We start from the raw sequence: 15,007 nt of genomic DNA on the forward strand, positions 1-15,007 counted from the left end.
GTTGTGTAGAATTTAATCCTTTGTGGAGAGGGTGGTAAAAGGGAAAATTCAAAGGCAAAATCCAAACAGGAAATAGGTTTACTTTTGTCTACAGAATATGAGTAGCGGCTGAGTCAACCAGAAGGAAGACTTTAGTCAGAATTCCTTTTTTGGAAGTCAGTGAGCCAGAAAAGTCAGTCAGGATTTTGTATATGCTTCAGGTGCTTCCTGGTGCTGACAATTCTTATCCTGTTTGCTGCCTCTTCCATTTCTTCTGTCTTTCTGAACAGGAGGTAAAAAGCCTGAAGCTAGTTTAATTACTGAAGGAAAATTTACTAGACAAACACTTTTCTTTCACACGCTCTGTACTGAACTCCTTCAGAGAAGGCCTAGAACCCACAACCATTCAACTGGACCTCAGTCAAGAAATTTTCCTAGTTCACATATGTAATAATTTGAGTAATAACTTGATTAAGGGAGTATTTATATGTTCTTCTGACATGAATATCATCCCAATTAAAAAAAATAGTGTATGCATGCAAAGTACCAGTATCAGTACATTCATATATTAGTATATGTTCTGCTGTACTCATTACCAAAATGTATTTTTAAAGATAAATATGCATATTGTACTTCATGTGAAAGGAAATGAGTACATATATATATATATATTTAAAAATGGTGAAAGGAGATGAGAATATTATTTTCTTTAAAAAAATAGGGGAGAAAGAATAAGGAAAAAAACTTTAAATCCAGCAACTGTGTAAAGTGCTGTCAAGTCACAGGTGACTTCTGGCAATCCAATAGGGTTTTTATGACTAGAGACTTAACAGAGGTGGTTTGCCACTGCCTTTCATCTGCATAGCAACCCTGGTATTCCTTGGTGGTTACCTATCCAAGTACTAACCAAGACTGACTCTGCTTAGCTTCTGAGATTTGATGAAATCAGGCTAGCCTGGAAACTAAATAACTAAAAAAAAGACATAGAGACAAAAATATAATAACAATGGTGGCAGATCTACACATAAATTTCTATGAACAGTTTACAAATATCTAAAAATGAGTCATACACAATTGCTATCTATATGCTATGCTGTCAAATATCCCTAGAGTTCCAAGGTCCTCAATACAATGATTTATGGGAAATGGGCTTGTACCTTTCCAATGTTGTAACAGGAATCTTTTAGCTGTAGTAGAAGCATTGAGGGGGGTGTGTGTGTGCTTTTCTGTTGACCATCAGTTAGTCTCCAAGGCTCATTCCGCACACTCAGAATAATGCACTTCCAAACTGCTTTCAGTGCTCTTTGAAGCTGTGCGGAATGGCAAAATCCACTTGCAAACCGTTGTGAAAGTGGTTTGAAAACACATTATTTTGCGTGTGCGGAAGGGGCCCAAGATAGTTTAAAAGTACTTAAGCATTCTCAAAAGGAAAAAGATGAATGTATGAAGGCTGTGCAGAGTTATTTTCAGTTTCACTTTCCTGTGGACTCATCTTTTTCTGCTTCTGTATTGCTTTTCATATATATTTCTACTCTGCTTTACTCCCCAATAGAGTTGTAAACTGGCTTATAACATCCACCCTCCAGTTCCTCCATGCAACAACCACCATCTTGTGAGTTATGTTAGACTGAGTGACTAGACTATGATCATCCTTGGTTAAACAGAGGATTTGAACTTATGTATTTTAGGACACTGTAACTGTTACTGTAACTGGCTTGGCAGCTGAATTACTGCACCAACCTGAATCATCAGTTTATTTCAAGGCACACAGCTATTTTGATTGTTCCTCACCTTTATACACCCACATTTATTCTAAATACAATTTTGGGCTTGCAAAACGTGGAAGCTGTTTACCTTTCCTTAGTGTATATCCATATTCAGGTATGTATATAGACTTGAAATGAGTTGGCAGCTACTGCGTCATACCTCCCTACAGTATTGATTCCTGTTGCTGTACGCTAGTGCAAGGGTGAGGAAAGAGAAGGCTGTTGCTCAACCTTTAACTTTATTTCTTTCCTATTTTCAGGTCCACCTCTTCTAATCTGCTTTGCCAATATGAATATATGTGTGTTCACAACATCCTAATATAATATTAACCCAATATGCTAGACACATTAACTTTGAAAACCAGTTACCTTTGAGTTTGGCAAATTATAATTGGTGTGCTTGATTTAATAAGGCAAGGTGGAGTAGGTAGGTACTTTGATACAGAGTGGTTCTGTGAGGAATGTATCATTGTTTACCATTAAATTAAAGCACTAGACCCAAGTCAATACCGAAACTGATTTTTTTTAATTTACAGTTTAGTGAAAGAGATAACACTTTAAGTGGTAGCTTAGTGTTGAGCTTCCACACAATCCCCATTCAGAATGTATTCAGAGGGCTGTCAAACAGTAATGTTTTTGTGGAAGGCAGTAGAGTCACGTCACTAGAGAGACACCAGTGAGTGCCTCTATGCCACGTCTGGATCACTTCCTTTTGGAGGTATGGCACAAAAGTTCTCTACTTAAGACATTTTCCCTTCCACAACATTATAAAGACTCCGATCATATTTACAGTTCTCACATCATTATCTTACAAATAAAAACTTAAAAAGCTAGAGAGGAAGGCTGTTTATATTTTGATCAATGAAGTGTGAAGCTCAATTTGAGACAATTAAACATAACATATATATTTTAAAATGTTCCAAGAAGAATACTTGACGTGTCAGCTGGACAACTTCTATTTAAGGCTCTTGTGCTCATCCTAGTGATTTGTATTTTTAATCAGATCGTCTTCACAGTCACCCATTAATTGTAGCACATATGTTCCCGTGCAGAGAAGAAGCTGTCCTGTTATTTGTGCAGCGTGAGAAAGAAGTCGGAGCATCTTCCTATAAACAAAAAACATACCTGCTCAGTCACGAGTCAAACACCTCAAACAGTGGTCACCCTTAGGGGCAATGAATTTATACTGGTATATAAATGAAAAAGAAAGGATTCTCTCCTATGTTAATTTCTTCTGGCTACTATCATCAGGTCTAGTTACGCCTTGCCAACAAGGACATTGTGGAGATGTAGCAGCATCTTCCCAGACCTACGTGCTATGGATCATCCTCTAGACCCCTTACCAATATCCTCAAGTAAGAAGAGGGTAGACAGTCCAGTCCAAGTGATGGGGGGTGGGGCAGTAGCGGCACCACAACCATGCCACTCTGCCAGTGGTGCAGGGAGGCTTGCACAACAAAACAACCTTCCCCTTGCTGGGGAGCCTCTATGGAACTGAATGGACTTATGTGCCCCAAAAGGGTCACGTAAGTCTGGCTTCCCCACCACCAGCAGGAAGCTGACTAATGTCACCTCCTCCCTCACTATGCCAGTGGTGGCTGCATGCCAGCAGTTTCACCCCTCCGTTGGAGTAAGTGTCAGCAAAAACCCACACCACTTCCACTGGCGGATTCAGCCCCCCTCCTTAATGGGGCTGTAAAGCAAAATAACTTTACTAATTTAATTCTCTAATAGATAAAGAGAACCAATGTCATCACGTGCAATGATCATGTTAGTACAGACTCACTTATCCAGTGTGGCAAAATCTACCTGTACTCCTATTAATTCCTGGTTTAGGCTATTTCAGTGGACAGCAAAAAGCAACACATAATCTTTGACCTTGGTACTGGCCAAGAGTGCTTTCACACACACTGAATAATGAACATTCAATGCACTTTACAAATTGTTTACAAGTGGAAAAGTACCCAGAAAAATGAATTGAAAGTGCATTATTCAGTGTGTGTGAAAGCATCCTTGGCCAGTACCAGGCAAAATGGGTCAAAGGTTGTCTACCAACTATGTTTGATTTATGGGCTTGCACATAGACATGTATAGTGCAAGCACATGAACTTCTGCCATCTCAGATGTTTTAGAAGATGCCATCAGCACCAGCGTAACATTAGAAATCCAGTATTGTAACTCCTAAGTAATAGGCTTCTGTACATTTGTATATGGCCATTACTAGCCATTTAGTTTGCTCCTACTGAGTGCTGGAATACACAGTTCCAAGATAAATGGAATATCCATGGTAAGAGTGGAATTTCACCTGCAGTTTTGCACTTCCCTTGTTGAATTTTGAATATTTGATTTAAAGAAATGAAAGGGCTTTTCTTTAAAGAGGAGTGGCAGTCTCGTATTTGACCAGATCATTTCCTATTGACAAATGGCTGTTCTGGGTTTTTCAGGCTGTGTAGCCATGATCTGGTAGTTTTTGCTCCTAATGTTTCACTTGCATCTATGGCGGGCATCTCACTGAAGAACTTAACTTTTTTATCTTGAAATAAAAGTCAAGCAAACTCATGTATTCTTGTCTAAGATTACTATGCTAAATTAGGGCAAGAATAAAAACAAAATCAGGCAAGTTCAATCTAACTATACAAGCAGGAACTGGCCCTGTAATAAATTACTGTCTCAATTATTATGCATTATCTGTATATTTGATTATATTTAAATTTTACGCTGTATTTCATTTCATTGCAGGTTGACACAACTATTTTTGTCATATTACCATACCTGACTAGTGAAAATTCACTACATGTATCTGATAAAGTGGCCTCTAGTACACAAACGTTTACTCTGAAATAAAGTCTGGCCTTTAAGGGAGAGGTAGATCATTTATTTTAATCCCACCTTATTTTTGGTCTAAACCAGGGGTAGGGAACCTGCAGCTCTCCAGATGTTCAAGAACTACAATTCCCATCAGCCCCTACCAGCATGGCCAATTGGCCATGGCCAATTGGCCATGCTGACAGAGGCTGATGGGAATTGTAGTTCCTGAACATCTGGAGAGCCGCAGGTTCCCTACCCCTGGTCTAAACTAGGTGTTAGTATGGCTATATATTACTGTTTCATTTGATTCTTACAATGATGTGGCATGAAATTTCATCAAAACACTTTCAAGAACTTTATTATATTCCCTCTTCAGATGGACTACTAACACCAAGCGTCCCCAGATGCCCTCAGATGACACTGCAGAGAAGCTTCAAGTGCTGCCTCTGCCTATATCACCCTATCCTTTACTTGCCTCTCTTGCAACCCACAACAAGATGAGTCAAAGTAATGTGAAGTGTTTTAATGATATATTTCACTACTTCAGCTTATTTTACATGAAGCGAACATCCTTTCATGGTTGAAAAATACACTTACCGCAATATGCTCTTTGCTCCCATGCATTTGATGTCATAGGACACAGAGTAAATTTCATAGAAGGTAGCTTTGATATTTAGACAGCCAATGAAGTCCTTCGGATTCAGCTTGTACAAATCCAAGGTAATGTTTGCTACTCCCATTTTCTTTGGATTCTGTAAAGTTGTGACATTATAGCTGGGCCCCTAAATAGAACAGACAAGGCAGGCTCACACACTTGTATATTGTCCACAGAACAAATTTAGCTAAACTGTACATTTATGCTAAAAACAACGATGATACACAAAGTGGTTTAAACAAGGAAGATCCTACATTGAAATCAGTTATATTATTTTCCTCAAAAGATCCACCCAAAGCACCTCCGGGGGTGGGCGGTATAAAAGTCAAATAAATAATAATAAATAATAAAGCATGGCAATTTCACCTGCTCAATTTCAGGCTCTCTCTCTCTCTCTCTCTCTCTCTCACTCTCACTCTCTCTCACACCCACCCACCCACCCACCCACCCCATTAAGGCAACAATCTTCTCATTTGCAACCATCAACTGCTATTCAGACACCTGCTGCCTCTGAATAGAAGGGTTAACAGACTGAGGATTGTTAGGAAAGCCTGCAATGACCAAAAGGACTAATTTCCCCTGTCGTTGGCACCAATACCCAGAAGGAAGGCTGAATCGGCACAGTAAAATATTGAAACCCAGTGCAGCATTGCGGCCCAGAGACTGGGCTACAAATAAGCCAGCCTTTGGCTCAAAACGTGTCCCTGCCATACATTCCCAAGTTGACCTCCTGGATAAGAAAGAATCTTGCCCATCTACAGGTAAGGCTTATAGCCACCCTGTAAAGGCAGTCTTACATACATAAAGCTCTTTGAATACTTACTGGTGGCCTAGTATACAGACTTACTTCAACCACACAGCACTATCAAGATGCGTACTTGAACCTGTTAAGTTTAAATCATGCTAAGCAGTTGATCAGATAGGCCTCCGCATATTCATCCCAGTCCTATCAGTCAGCCATGCTCTGAAAGCTTCACGCTTGGAATTCAATTTCCCCATGCATGCTGGCTTAACTCAGCCTTACCCTGCACCACTATCTTGACTAGAAACATCCGAGGGAAGCTGTCATTCCTTCCACTAGGGAAATTCAGCCTCACAATTCACAGCCATGATGACAGCTTATTAAAACACTTAGAACAGGAATAGGTGTCTGTACACTTCTTTGCCATGCTTTGCTATGCAACTGTAGAAGTGCATCTGCCCCCTAGTGTCTTCACAGCAAAAGAGCACCAAATATAAAGTATTTATTTATGGAGGGAGTCAGCCAAACATTAAAATCTGCTTTTGTTCAACACTGCCATAAAGACAGTGGAAAACCAACACAATATAGCTGTTAATGTGTCAGACTAGAATCTGAAATACCCAGATTCATACCCGTACTCTGTGATTCAGTTACTTTGGCCTGGTCACACTCAATCTACCTCACTAGGTTGGTGTGAAAATAAAATGGAGAAGAGAGAACAATGGTGTATTTTAAGCCTATTTGGCTAGACTAGCCAGAGTACTGCTTGGTGTGAAGGGGTACAAACTCCTAGAGGGCTAACAGGTCGAATTTGTTTGTTTTGAACAGTATAGAAGGCAATGGACAGGATTCTCCTCAGAAAGGCCCAGCAATACTTGCTGCTGCTCTCCAAGAAGTATGCCTGAAACAGAAGCCTGCCCTTGTGGTTAAGTCATAGTTTGAAACAATAACATTTAGGCCTAAAGAAGCTTGTCTTAAGCTCAGTAGTCTCAAACACTTGTCCAGCTAGTTACTTCCTGTAATTTTCCAATTGAGCCCAATCAACACTTACTGGCTTCCATTTCTGACCTCTCTCTAGAAGCATGAAGTGTGCGTTATCTCCCAGAGATTGGAAAAAGTCTTCTGTATCCACCACTGTGCCATCTTCCTCTAAAACCAATGTCACCAGTCCAGCAGTAATCATTAAGGCATCTAATGTCTAGAGAGAAGGCAGCAGAGTTACTTTTTAGAAACAATACCCTTGTGAAACATCTCTTGATTACCTCCTCCTCACCCGAAACAGAGTTTCCAGCTCAGCACATATATAGTTTGATCTGCACATGTCAACCACCAAGCTACCATATAAACCACCATTAACCAGACTACTTCTGAATTGACCAACTGAACCACGTCAGACCTGTGTAAACCATGCTCATTTGCAAAGTTCCTCCAACAAACTTTGAAAGAGAACTACTTTGACTACTGCCAAGCTAGCAGTCAAGTAATAATGTTGGGAAGAAGTCTAGATTTCTTCTCATTGCTCCTATATAAAGAGAATAGTCTTTCAGTTTGAAGCACCTCCACTGTAGAGCTCAGATGGTCTTCATTAGCAGCATCCCAAGGGTGACATAAGGGTACAACTGGTGCCAATCTAATCCAAGCTTTATCATCTCCTTCCTGCTTCACAAGCTAGCTTAATCATGAACCTATGAATCACCTTGTAGTTTGCAGAGCATAAGAGGTCTGAACTGTCAATAGCTTATGGGACAGACCTTTAGAGTTGCAGAACCAATTATGTATCTTCAGTGTCTGCCCCACTGATAGCACCAGTATCCGACTACAACATTAAAGCCTGTGCTGAACTTTAGAATCTGAACAGGGAACTTTCTAGTCATTTGTAAGAACAAACTAAGCAGTTTCTCTTTTAGCATAGAGCAAGGAAGTTTAGGTATGCAATTTTATGCTTTTGACAAGAAGCCTACCTTGCTAATAAGCTCCTGCAGACTTCCTGCAACAACTCCTCTGCGGCTGCTTCTGGTATGATTACAGACCCGGAAGGGCCGAGTTGCAGGCGGAAGGGCAGCAGATAGGGTCTGCCTTGTAACAGACCCCAGAGATGCTCCAACAGATACAAAAGACCTAGAACACAAACAGTGTGTTAAGTTCAGTGGATCTACTGCAGGGGGGCGGGGCAGTTTAAGTTTTAAAAAAACAGAGAAATGGTGCATTGATCCCATACTGACCAAAGCAATCACTGACATCACAGTTCCAGCTATTTTGATCCAACATTTGTTATAGCCTGACAATTCAACAGGATTACTCCATGCCAACCCCCAGCTTGTGTTTGAAAAAGGAAAAAAAGCTTTAAGTGTTTGATAGGCCTCAGCAGGTGCCAAGTCAAAAGCTGTGCAATATCTAGTCACAGCTGCTTCCAACCTTCTTTGCAAAGTGAGATGGGGTACAAGGAGCATGACTGAAGGAGGCAGTTTTGCTAACAGAGAAATCTGAGTGTTACTGGATTATACACTGCTGCTCTGCGGTATAGTGGGGAAATGTTTCCTTTGCAGCAGAGATTTCTGTTCACATGGGCTTACACTTAGGGTGCCGCTGATCCTGGAAGTCCAGCACCTAGCGAGAGCAGGGAGACCTTGATGTTTTGTCTCACTTTGGAATTTTGCTCCTTCCAGGTCGCTTCCCCATTCAAGCTAAGAATTAAGATTACCATTTTGGTGGTTTTTAGCCCTTTAAATGTAATACTGATATTCTTTATATCAATATTTTTTTTAGGGAAAGGCCAGCCATCAATTCCTGTGAGGAGTGGGTACTGCAAAGGGATCCCTGTGAGGAATCAACAACTGGCACTTCCCCCAAAAAAACAAATAGCAGCCTGTACAATATCAATATAAGGAATAATAATATTACATTTTAAAAAAACCCTGGCAATCTTCATTCTTGGCTTGGGTGAAGGAGTGACTTGGAAGTAGGGGCAGACAAGCTATATAAACTGTGCAGTGGACTGTAGGGCACCTCCTTGCATGTAAACAACGAAATGTGAGGAAATCCTACTGTGAAGGCACTGTAGGGTGAGGAGCAGTGCAGGAAGCATTCCATGCATAATGGGCCTGGGATTAGACAAACCCCAGTGCAAATATCTGCTCTGCTACCAAATTCATGGGATGACCCAGAGCCAGTCACCATTTTTCAGCTACCTCATAGTTGGATTTGTGGAAGGAGACCCTTTATACCAGATGATGTCTTCAGACAGGAGGATTAGAATGCAAATCAATAAAGAAACACTGAAAAGCTCCTGAAGACTTTCTCAAATTTTCCTAGCAGAAAAGCTGAAAATTTAATGAGCACCACTAACCTTCTGTGAAACATTTTCTCCTTTGGAGTGATTCAAATGCTTTGAGACAAGGTTTCACTCACTTGGTACATATCATATGAAAACTTAATCTAATGTCTTAGGTTGTATTGTATAATTTATTTGAATATTACAGAAATACACAGCATATTTTCAATAGTTTATTGCTGAAGTGACTAACTGTCAATTTGCTGCAGAGTGTATGGTACATAACTGAACAGTTCAGTGTTATAAAGTTTAGCTTAAAATTCAAATATTCTACAAGCCCTGTGGTGATAAACCAGTACTGGTTCTGTCTAAAACACATTTGCTACAAGATCTGTTTTGAACTTATTTTATTCTACCTCTCAGGCAGTAAAACATGTGCAAAGTTAGCACTAGGTACTAAGTAGTTCTCTTTAGGACAAGATACATTCAGTCTTGCTTACTGAAAACCAAGGCGTTTCAAAATGAACAGTACAATTTTATACGCCAAGTTCTAAATGTTACGTCAACCCAGTAAGATTCCTGTTTGACACAAAAGGACTGAATATACTTTATGTTTCTCCCCAACATTTGTTTTTCTCCAGAAGAAAAAAACTGGCTATTTTCCACAGCTCCAAAATACCCACAAGTGCTCTCAACTATGTATCATTTGCTATTTGCAGGAAATTCACCTGTGACATCTATGCTGTAGAATCTTGCTTCACTATGCCTGTTTATCAGTCAGGCACCAAAAATGTTTTAGCCTTTAGAATGCTCTCTAGTCACTTGAGGCTTAGCTAGGAGCCATCTGCTGTAAAAGCAAATAACCTTATCACATGCCTAAACTCAGCTTTCAAACTAAGCAAAATTTCATCTAGTTGAGGAGTAAAGGAGTTGTGGATGGTCCGGGCACATCACAGAGAACAGTGACAATATCTTACTGGGAGTGCCTGGGTCAGATTTTGGACCCTGTTGGAGAACTACTTTTACATTAAGTTAGCTAATCCAAGTTCTTTACTAGCAGCCTGCTAAAAGTGCCCCAACATTGAAGTTAAAATCTGAAGGGCTTGCTCATCAGCACAGGGCACACACCACATTGACGACCATGAAGTTTGACAGTTCCTTTTCACAACATAGTTTGTAGAAGAAACTAAAAGGATTTCCAGTATCTGCCTAAGCAGCACTGCTCAAGCACCTTTTCAAATTCACTTACAGTGCAATCCATATGGGGCGAGATGGGTTGCGGGAGCAGCAGGGGCCTGCGTCAGCATATTTGCCCACCCCGCTGTTGTAAGGAGCACCTACGCTGGTGGAGAGAGCGCACAGCTCTGTGGTGTCCACACCTGGAAGGGCCCACCGCACCAAAGCTACGCTGACTTAAAAGAGAACACCGATGCAGTGGAGGGGGGGGGGGGTAGGGCAGAGACATTCCTACTGGGATTTCAGCCTGGGAATGCCCCCCTCCCTGCCTGCAGACTTATGTCACTGGAAAGCGTGGCATAAGTCCTTTTCCCCCCAAACAGGGCTATTTCGGGGGCAGGGGTTTCTCAGTTTTGCCTCCTTTCTGCACCACCTGAAACCCTTTCAGAGGCAGCACAGTGCTGCCTTTGCTGTGCTGTGGAGCTCCCCTCCATCTGGATTGGGCTGTTAGTTGTCCAGCTATCGCTTTGATAGTCTATGGATATTTTCAACTCTTTCTTAACCTCCCTGCAGACATGCATCTACATGTACTTTGTTAAGTATAATACAAACACATAACAGAAGATTCCTGATGAGCCGTAACATATGACCTTTGCTTAGAATTCTGACTCAGTGCTGTTTTGGGACACTGGTTTAAAACTTGCTTCTATGCACTACACTTGCCCCATACTTGGCAGGTTTGTAGACAGACAGTGAAGCAATAATTGTTGCATTACTGTATTTTGGCTAAGAAGCCTGAAGTACTCATTTATGCCAAACATTGTTTCCAGCTACTTTCAGTGGTCAGTCCAGTCCTGCTGCATCTTCCTGCAGACATCAGTCCCACCAAGTTCAATGTAACCAACTTCCACACATAGCTGCAGCAACTTTAAACGAGTGGCTGTTTTACTAAAGTTTTACTACAGCCCGGAAAACCTACCACAACCAGTTAAACCAACCACGTTTATTTGAAATGGTCAAACATTTTGTTTGTATTTTTCCCTTGCAACTGTAACAGATGAAGTTTGTGTTAGAGACATCACCCAACTTAAAACAACAACTGCAGAACAAAGTGTTTTTATTAACTATATATTTAAGACTTGCAGTTCTGATGCTTGCATGCATTTTAGTTCAGACCAAATAGATATGATGTACAGATCCACAATGTAGTGTATCTGTATTGTAGTTAGTTCTGGAACCAATTCATTTAACATCAACTGATCATATTTTCCTCCAGGAGTATTTTATTACTTCACAGCCTTAACAAAAGCCTGCTTTCATAACACCCACTAGAGGGCTGGAGGATTAACTGGGGCAAGAGCTATTCTGTGAGGGAAAGGTAGACAGATGTCAACACCAGATTGGACACCATATGGCATGCCTTCACAACCTGTGACTGAACAAGCCCTGGTCAGCATTAAGCATAGCCTTTTCAGAGAGTAAAAAGGCCTCACTGTTAAATATGCTTGCTTGGAAATAAGCCTTACTGAGCTCCAGGGGATTTTGGCGACCAACAGTAGAACATTAGACCTGTGGCATTTTGGCACAACTTAGGATGGTCAACTTCTTAACTTTGCCCAACACATCAGTGTAAAACCTACATTAAATATAATAAGAGTTAGTTCTTCTTTCATATAGTTTTATGTTGTGATTGACAAGTGACCCAATAGGAGAGCTGCTGAAACACTGGTGAAAATGCTTATATTAAAGCTCTTCCAACCACATTCCAAAGAGCTAATAGATGGTGACAAGATTAGTTTTAAGAGAGACATTCTGCAGCCACATTCTAAGAGAGGTATTTGTGTGCAATGAATCTGCATGTCTGCAAGTAATGTCATACCAAGAAAAGATAGTGAAATTTGGAGTAAGGCTACAGCATGCCCACCCCAGGGTTGCTAAATAATAAGATTAGAAGACTTGTGTTACTGTATGACATGTCCTTTACTCCATTCTTTAGGGGAGACAGCATCTGCTGCTCCAGACATAGTACAAAGTATGTAGAGCTTGGGGTAGTATGCACAGGACCTCATCTCTTTAGGAGTTGCACACTCACACTTTAGCCAATTGCTAGTTTTAAAGCAGAGAGAACAAAGCAAAATAAGTGAATTGAATAGTACCCGATCCCCTTTTTTTTTGTTTAGTACTAAATAGAATGTGTAATAAAGAGGTTGGGGGAGTTTGTACTTGTACTTTTGCTATATTGAGATGAATCCTAATAAAAGGAGATGCTACACAAAGCATATTGATTGGACTAAGTAGTCATAGAATCATCATAAACTGGTAGTTATAGATTTCATAATAGCAACTGTTGCCATTATAGTGGCGTTCTATGACCTACAGCTCCAGAGCAAAGTATTTTTTAAAAGAAGTAACTCTTACATGAAATGCTACAATAACTGAGTTATTGAGGGAATGCCAGGTAAAGATTTCTATGGGACTAAAGGAATTATGGAATTATGGAAATGGAATATGATATGGGTAAACTGCTGCTAGTAATTAGGATACATACAAATCAATGTTTTAAAAATTAAATTAGATTTTTTAAATTTAATTTTTTTAATAAAATGCATTTTGAGGAAAAAATTGTCAAATTGTTTTCTATTTAAGATATGTGATAGTCCAAGGATTATTCATCATGAAATAAGGATTCGTTTTTAATTATCTAGCATGAGGCTGTATATTCATGCTGTTTAAATTTCTGATAAATTGCATTACTCCATTCACAATGTCATGCCCTTTCAGATGTTTCTGCAAGTTGATTTTGGACACATTTCCATCCTGAAAGATTTATTACAGATGCTTGGTTCTGCAGTTCTAAAAACTGTAAATTTGTGTCTCCAGAGATAACATGCCTCTTCACAGCAAAAATGTTATAATATATACTTGCAGAGCTAGGAAAAAGACCATAATCCCATTGCTTGTTTGCATATCTACATACACAGAATCAATCCCTTAAGGAAAAAAGAAAAACTGAGAGCCAGTGTGATACAGTTATCAGAGTGTCCAACTAGGGTCTGGGAGATCCCACCAAATCCCCACTACGCTGTGGAAGCTTGCTAGGTGATTAATACGCTTCACATGGTTGATGCGAGGATGAAATGGTAATGAAAATCACATTAGCTGTTTCCGGTCCCCATGATGGAGAAAGGCAGTGTACCCACAAAAGAAATAAGTAGTCATTAAAGACAAAGACTTGGAGGCACATGGAAAAAAGGCTGACTGATGAAGGGGAGAGATGGACTCAAGGAAAGAGGAGAGGAAATGGGGACAATCAGGAGATGAACAAAGAATAAATAGTGTGGCAGAGGGGATTCAGTGGGAAAATGAAGTGACTTCCTAAACTTTGTGGGCTCCTTGCTCGTTTACCACTTACCGCCCATGAGCCATTTCCTAACTCAAAACTCATACAAGTGTTTGGAATGCAGAACATTCAGGGCCTGTTAATCAACAAACCACTTATCAGCAGTGCTAAGCTATGCCGTTCAGTTCTGCAAACGGGCTTCCTTGCATTCGGTTCTGCAAACGGGCTTTCTTGACTGAACTCTTGGCAGTACATAAAATGCTGCTGACCCCTGCCCTGGCCTGCAGGACAGAGACCGAGACCAGCCGTCCAGATTTAGCCACCAGAAGATTGCATCCCAGGCTAAGAAGAGAGGAGCGGGCTGTCTCCAACCCTTAGGGCAGACAGAAACTGAGTGTCCCGCCTAGCCGGAAAACTGCAGGGCTCACAGAAGAGCCAGCGAGCAGCTTGCTTATCAGCAAAATGAGCTTTTCCACCCCCGACACACAAAGCAGAGGCTGCCGCCGCGCCTCACTTATTGGGGAGCCAGGACGGACCATTCAACTCAACGGGACTCGCCCTCGCCCAGCTCCTCACCTGAACAAAGCCACGGCGCAGTCGCGGGCGCTTTCCGCAGCCATCCCGTCCCCGGTTCTCTCCCAACCAACAATCGCTTCAATCGCTCGGCCACTCCTTCTTATGCGACGCGGGCCACCCTCGGGTCCGCCCTTCCGGGGAACCAGGCCGCGGGTCGGGAGGGGGGCTCGTTTCGCAAGGGGAGAACACAGTTGTTTCGGTCTGGTTTTAAGGTCAGGGTTTAATCTGGCCTCTGCAATTGAGGGCGCTTTATGGCTGGTAAAGGTTTCATTGTCGGTGACTTTGTAAACCGTTTTGTGGATTGGTTTTTACCGGCGGTTCCCCCTCTCCCAAACCCATAAAGGTATCTCGTGGCAGCTTGAAAGCTGTCAGGTTTAATGAATCCTAATATTTCTTTTGATGAACCCCAGAGTAGCTTCATGTTGTAATGGTTAAGAGCAGTGGGCTCTAATCTGGAGAACCAGGGTTGATTCCCCACTCCTCCACATTGGTGGCGGGCTCTTATTTGGTGAAATGGATTTGTTCCCCCACTCCTATATTCCTGCTGGGTGACCTTGGGCTAGTCACAGTTATCTCAGCACTCTCCCAGCCCCATCTATCCCACAAGGTGTTTGCTGTGGGGCAAGAGAGGAAAATGCGTTTATAAGCTCCTTCGAGTCACCTTACAGGAGTGAAAGGGAGGGCAGTACAAATC

At 41.3% G+C, this 15,007-nt stretch overlaps 1 protein-coding gene across 1 annotated transcript; it reads right to left on the reverse strand.

Annotated features, from left to right (window-relative positions):
• Positions 1–2,252: 2,252 nt before the first annotated feature.
• CIDEA (cell death inducing DFFA like effector a) lies at positions 2,253–14,427 on the reverse strand. Its single transcript, XM_048507174.1, has 5 exons — positions 14,314–14,427; positions 7,912–8,068; positions 7,002–7,148; positions 5,151–5,335; positions 2,253–2,851 (listed from the first exon to the last, which is right to left on the reverse strand). Exons 1-5 carry the CDS (start codon positions 14,355–14,357, stop codon positions 2,725–2,727), a joined length of 660 nt encoding a protein of 219 aa, XP_048363131.1. The 5' UTR covers positions 14,358–14,427; the 3' UTR covers positions 2,253–2,724.
• Between the last annotated feature and the right edge of the window lie 580 nt (positions 14,428–15,007).

This window comes from Sphaerodactylus townsendi, linkage group LG09 (assembly GCF_021028975.2).
Source record: "Sphaerodactylus townsendi isolate TG3544 linkage group LG09, MPM_Stown_v2.3, whole genome shotgun sequence".
Taxonomy (NCBI): Eukaryota; Metazoa; Chordata; class Lepidosauria; order Squamata; family Sphaerodactylidae; genus Sphaerodactylus; species Sphaerodactylus townsendi.

Bases quoted from the DNA above. Each gene is read 5' to 3' on its own strand.
- CIDEA (XM_048507174.1), bottom strand. From the start codon at position 14,357: ATGGCTGCGGAAAGCGCCCGCGACTGCGCCGTGGCTTTGTTCAG. The intron at 8,069-14,313 runs GTGAGGAGCTGG...TTTGTGTTCTAG, and splicing joins TGCGCCGTGGCTTTGTTCAG to GTCTTTTGTATCTGTTGGAG. The intron at 2,852-5,150 runs GTAAGTGTATTT...TTTTGTTTATAG, and splicing joins GGAGCAAAGAGCATATTGCG to GAAGATGCTCCGACTTCTTT.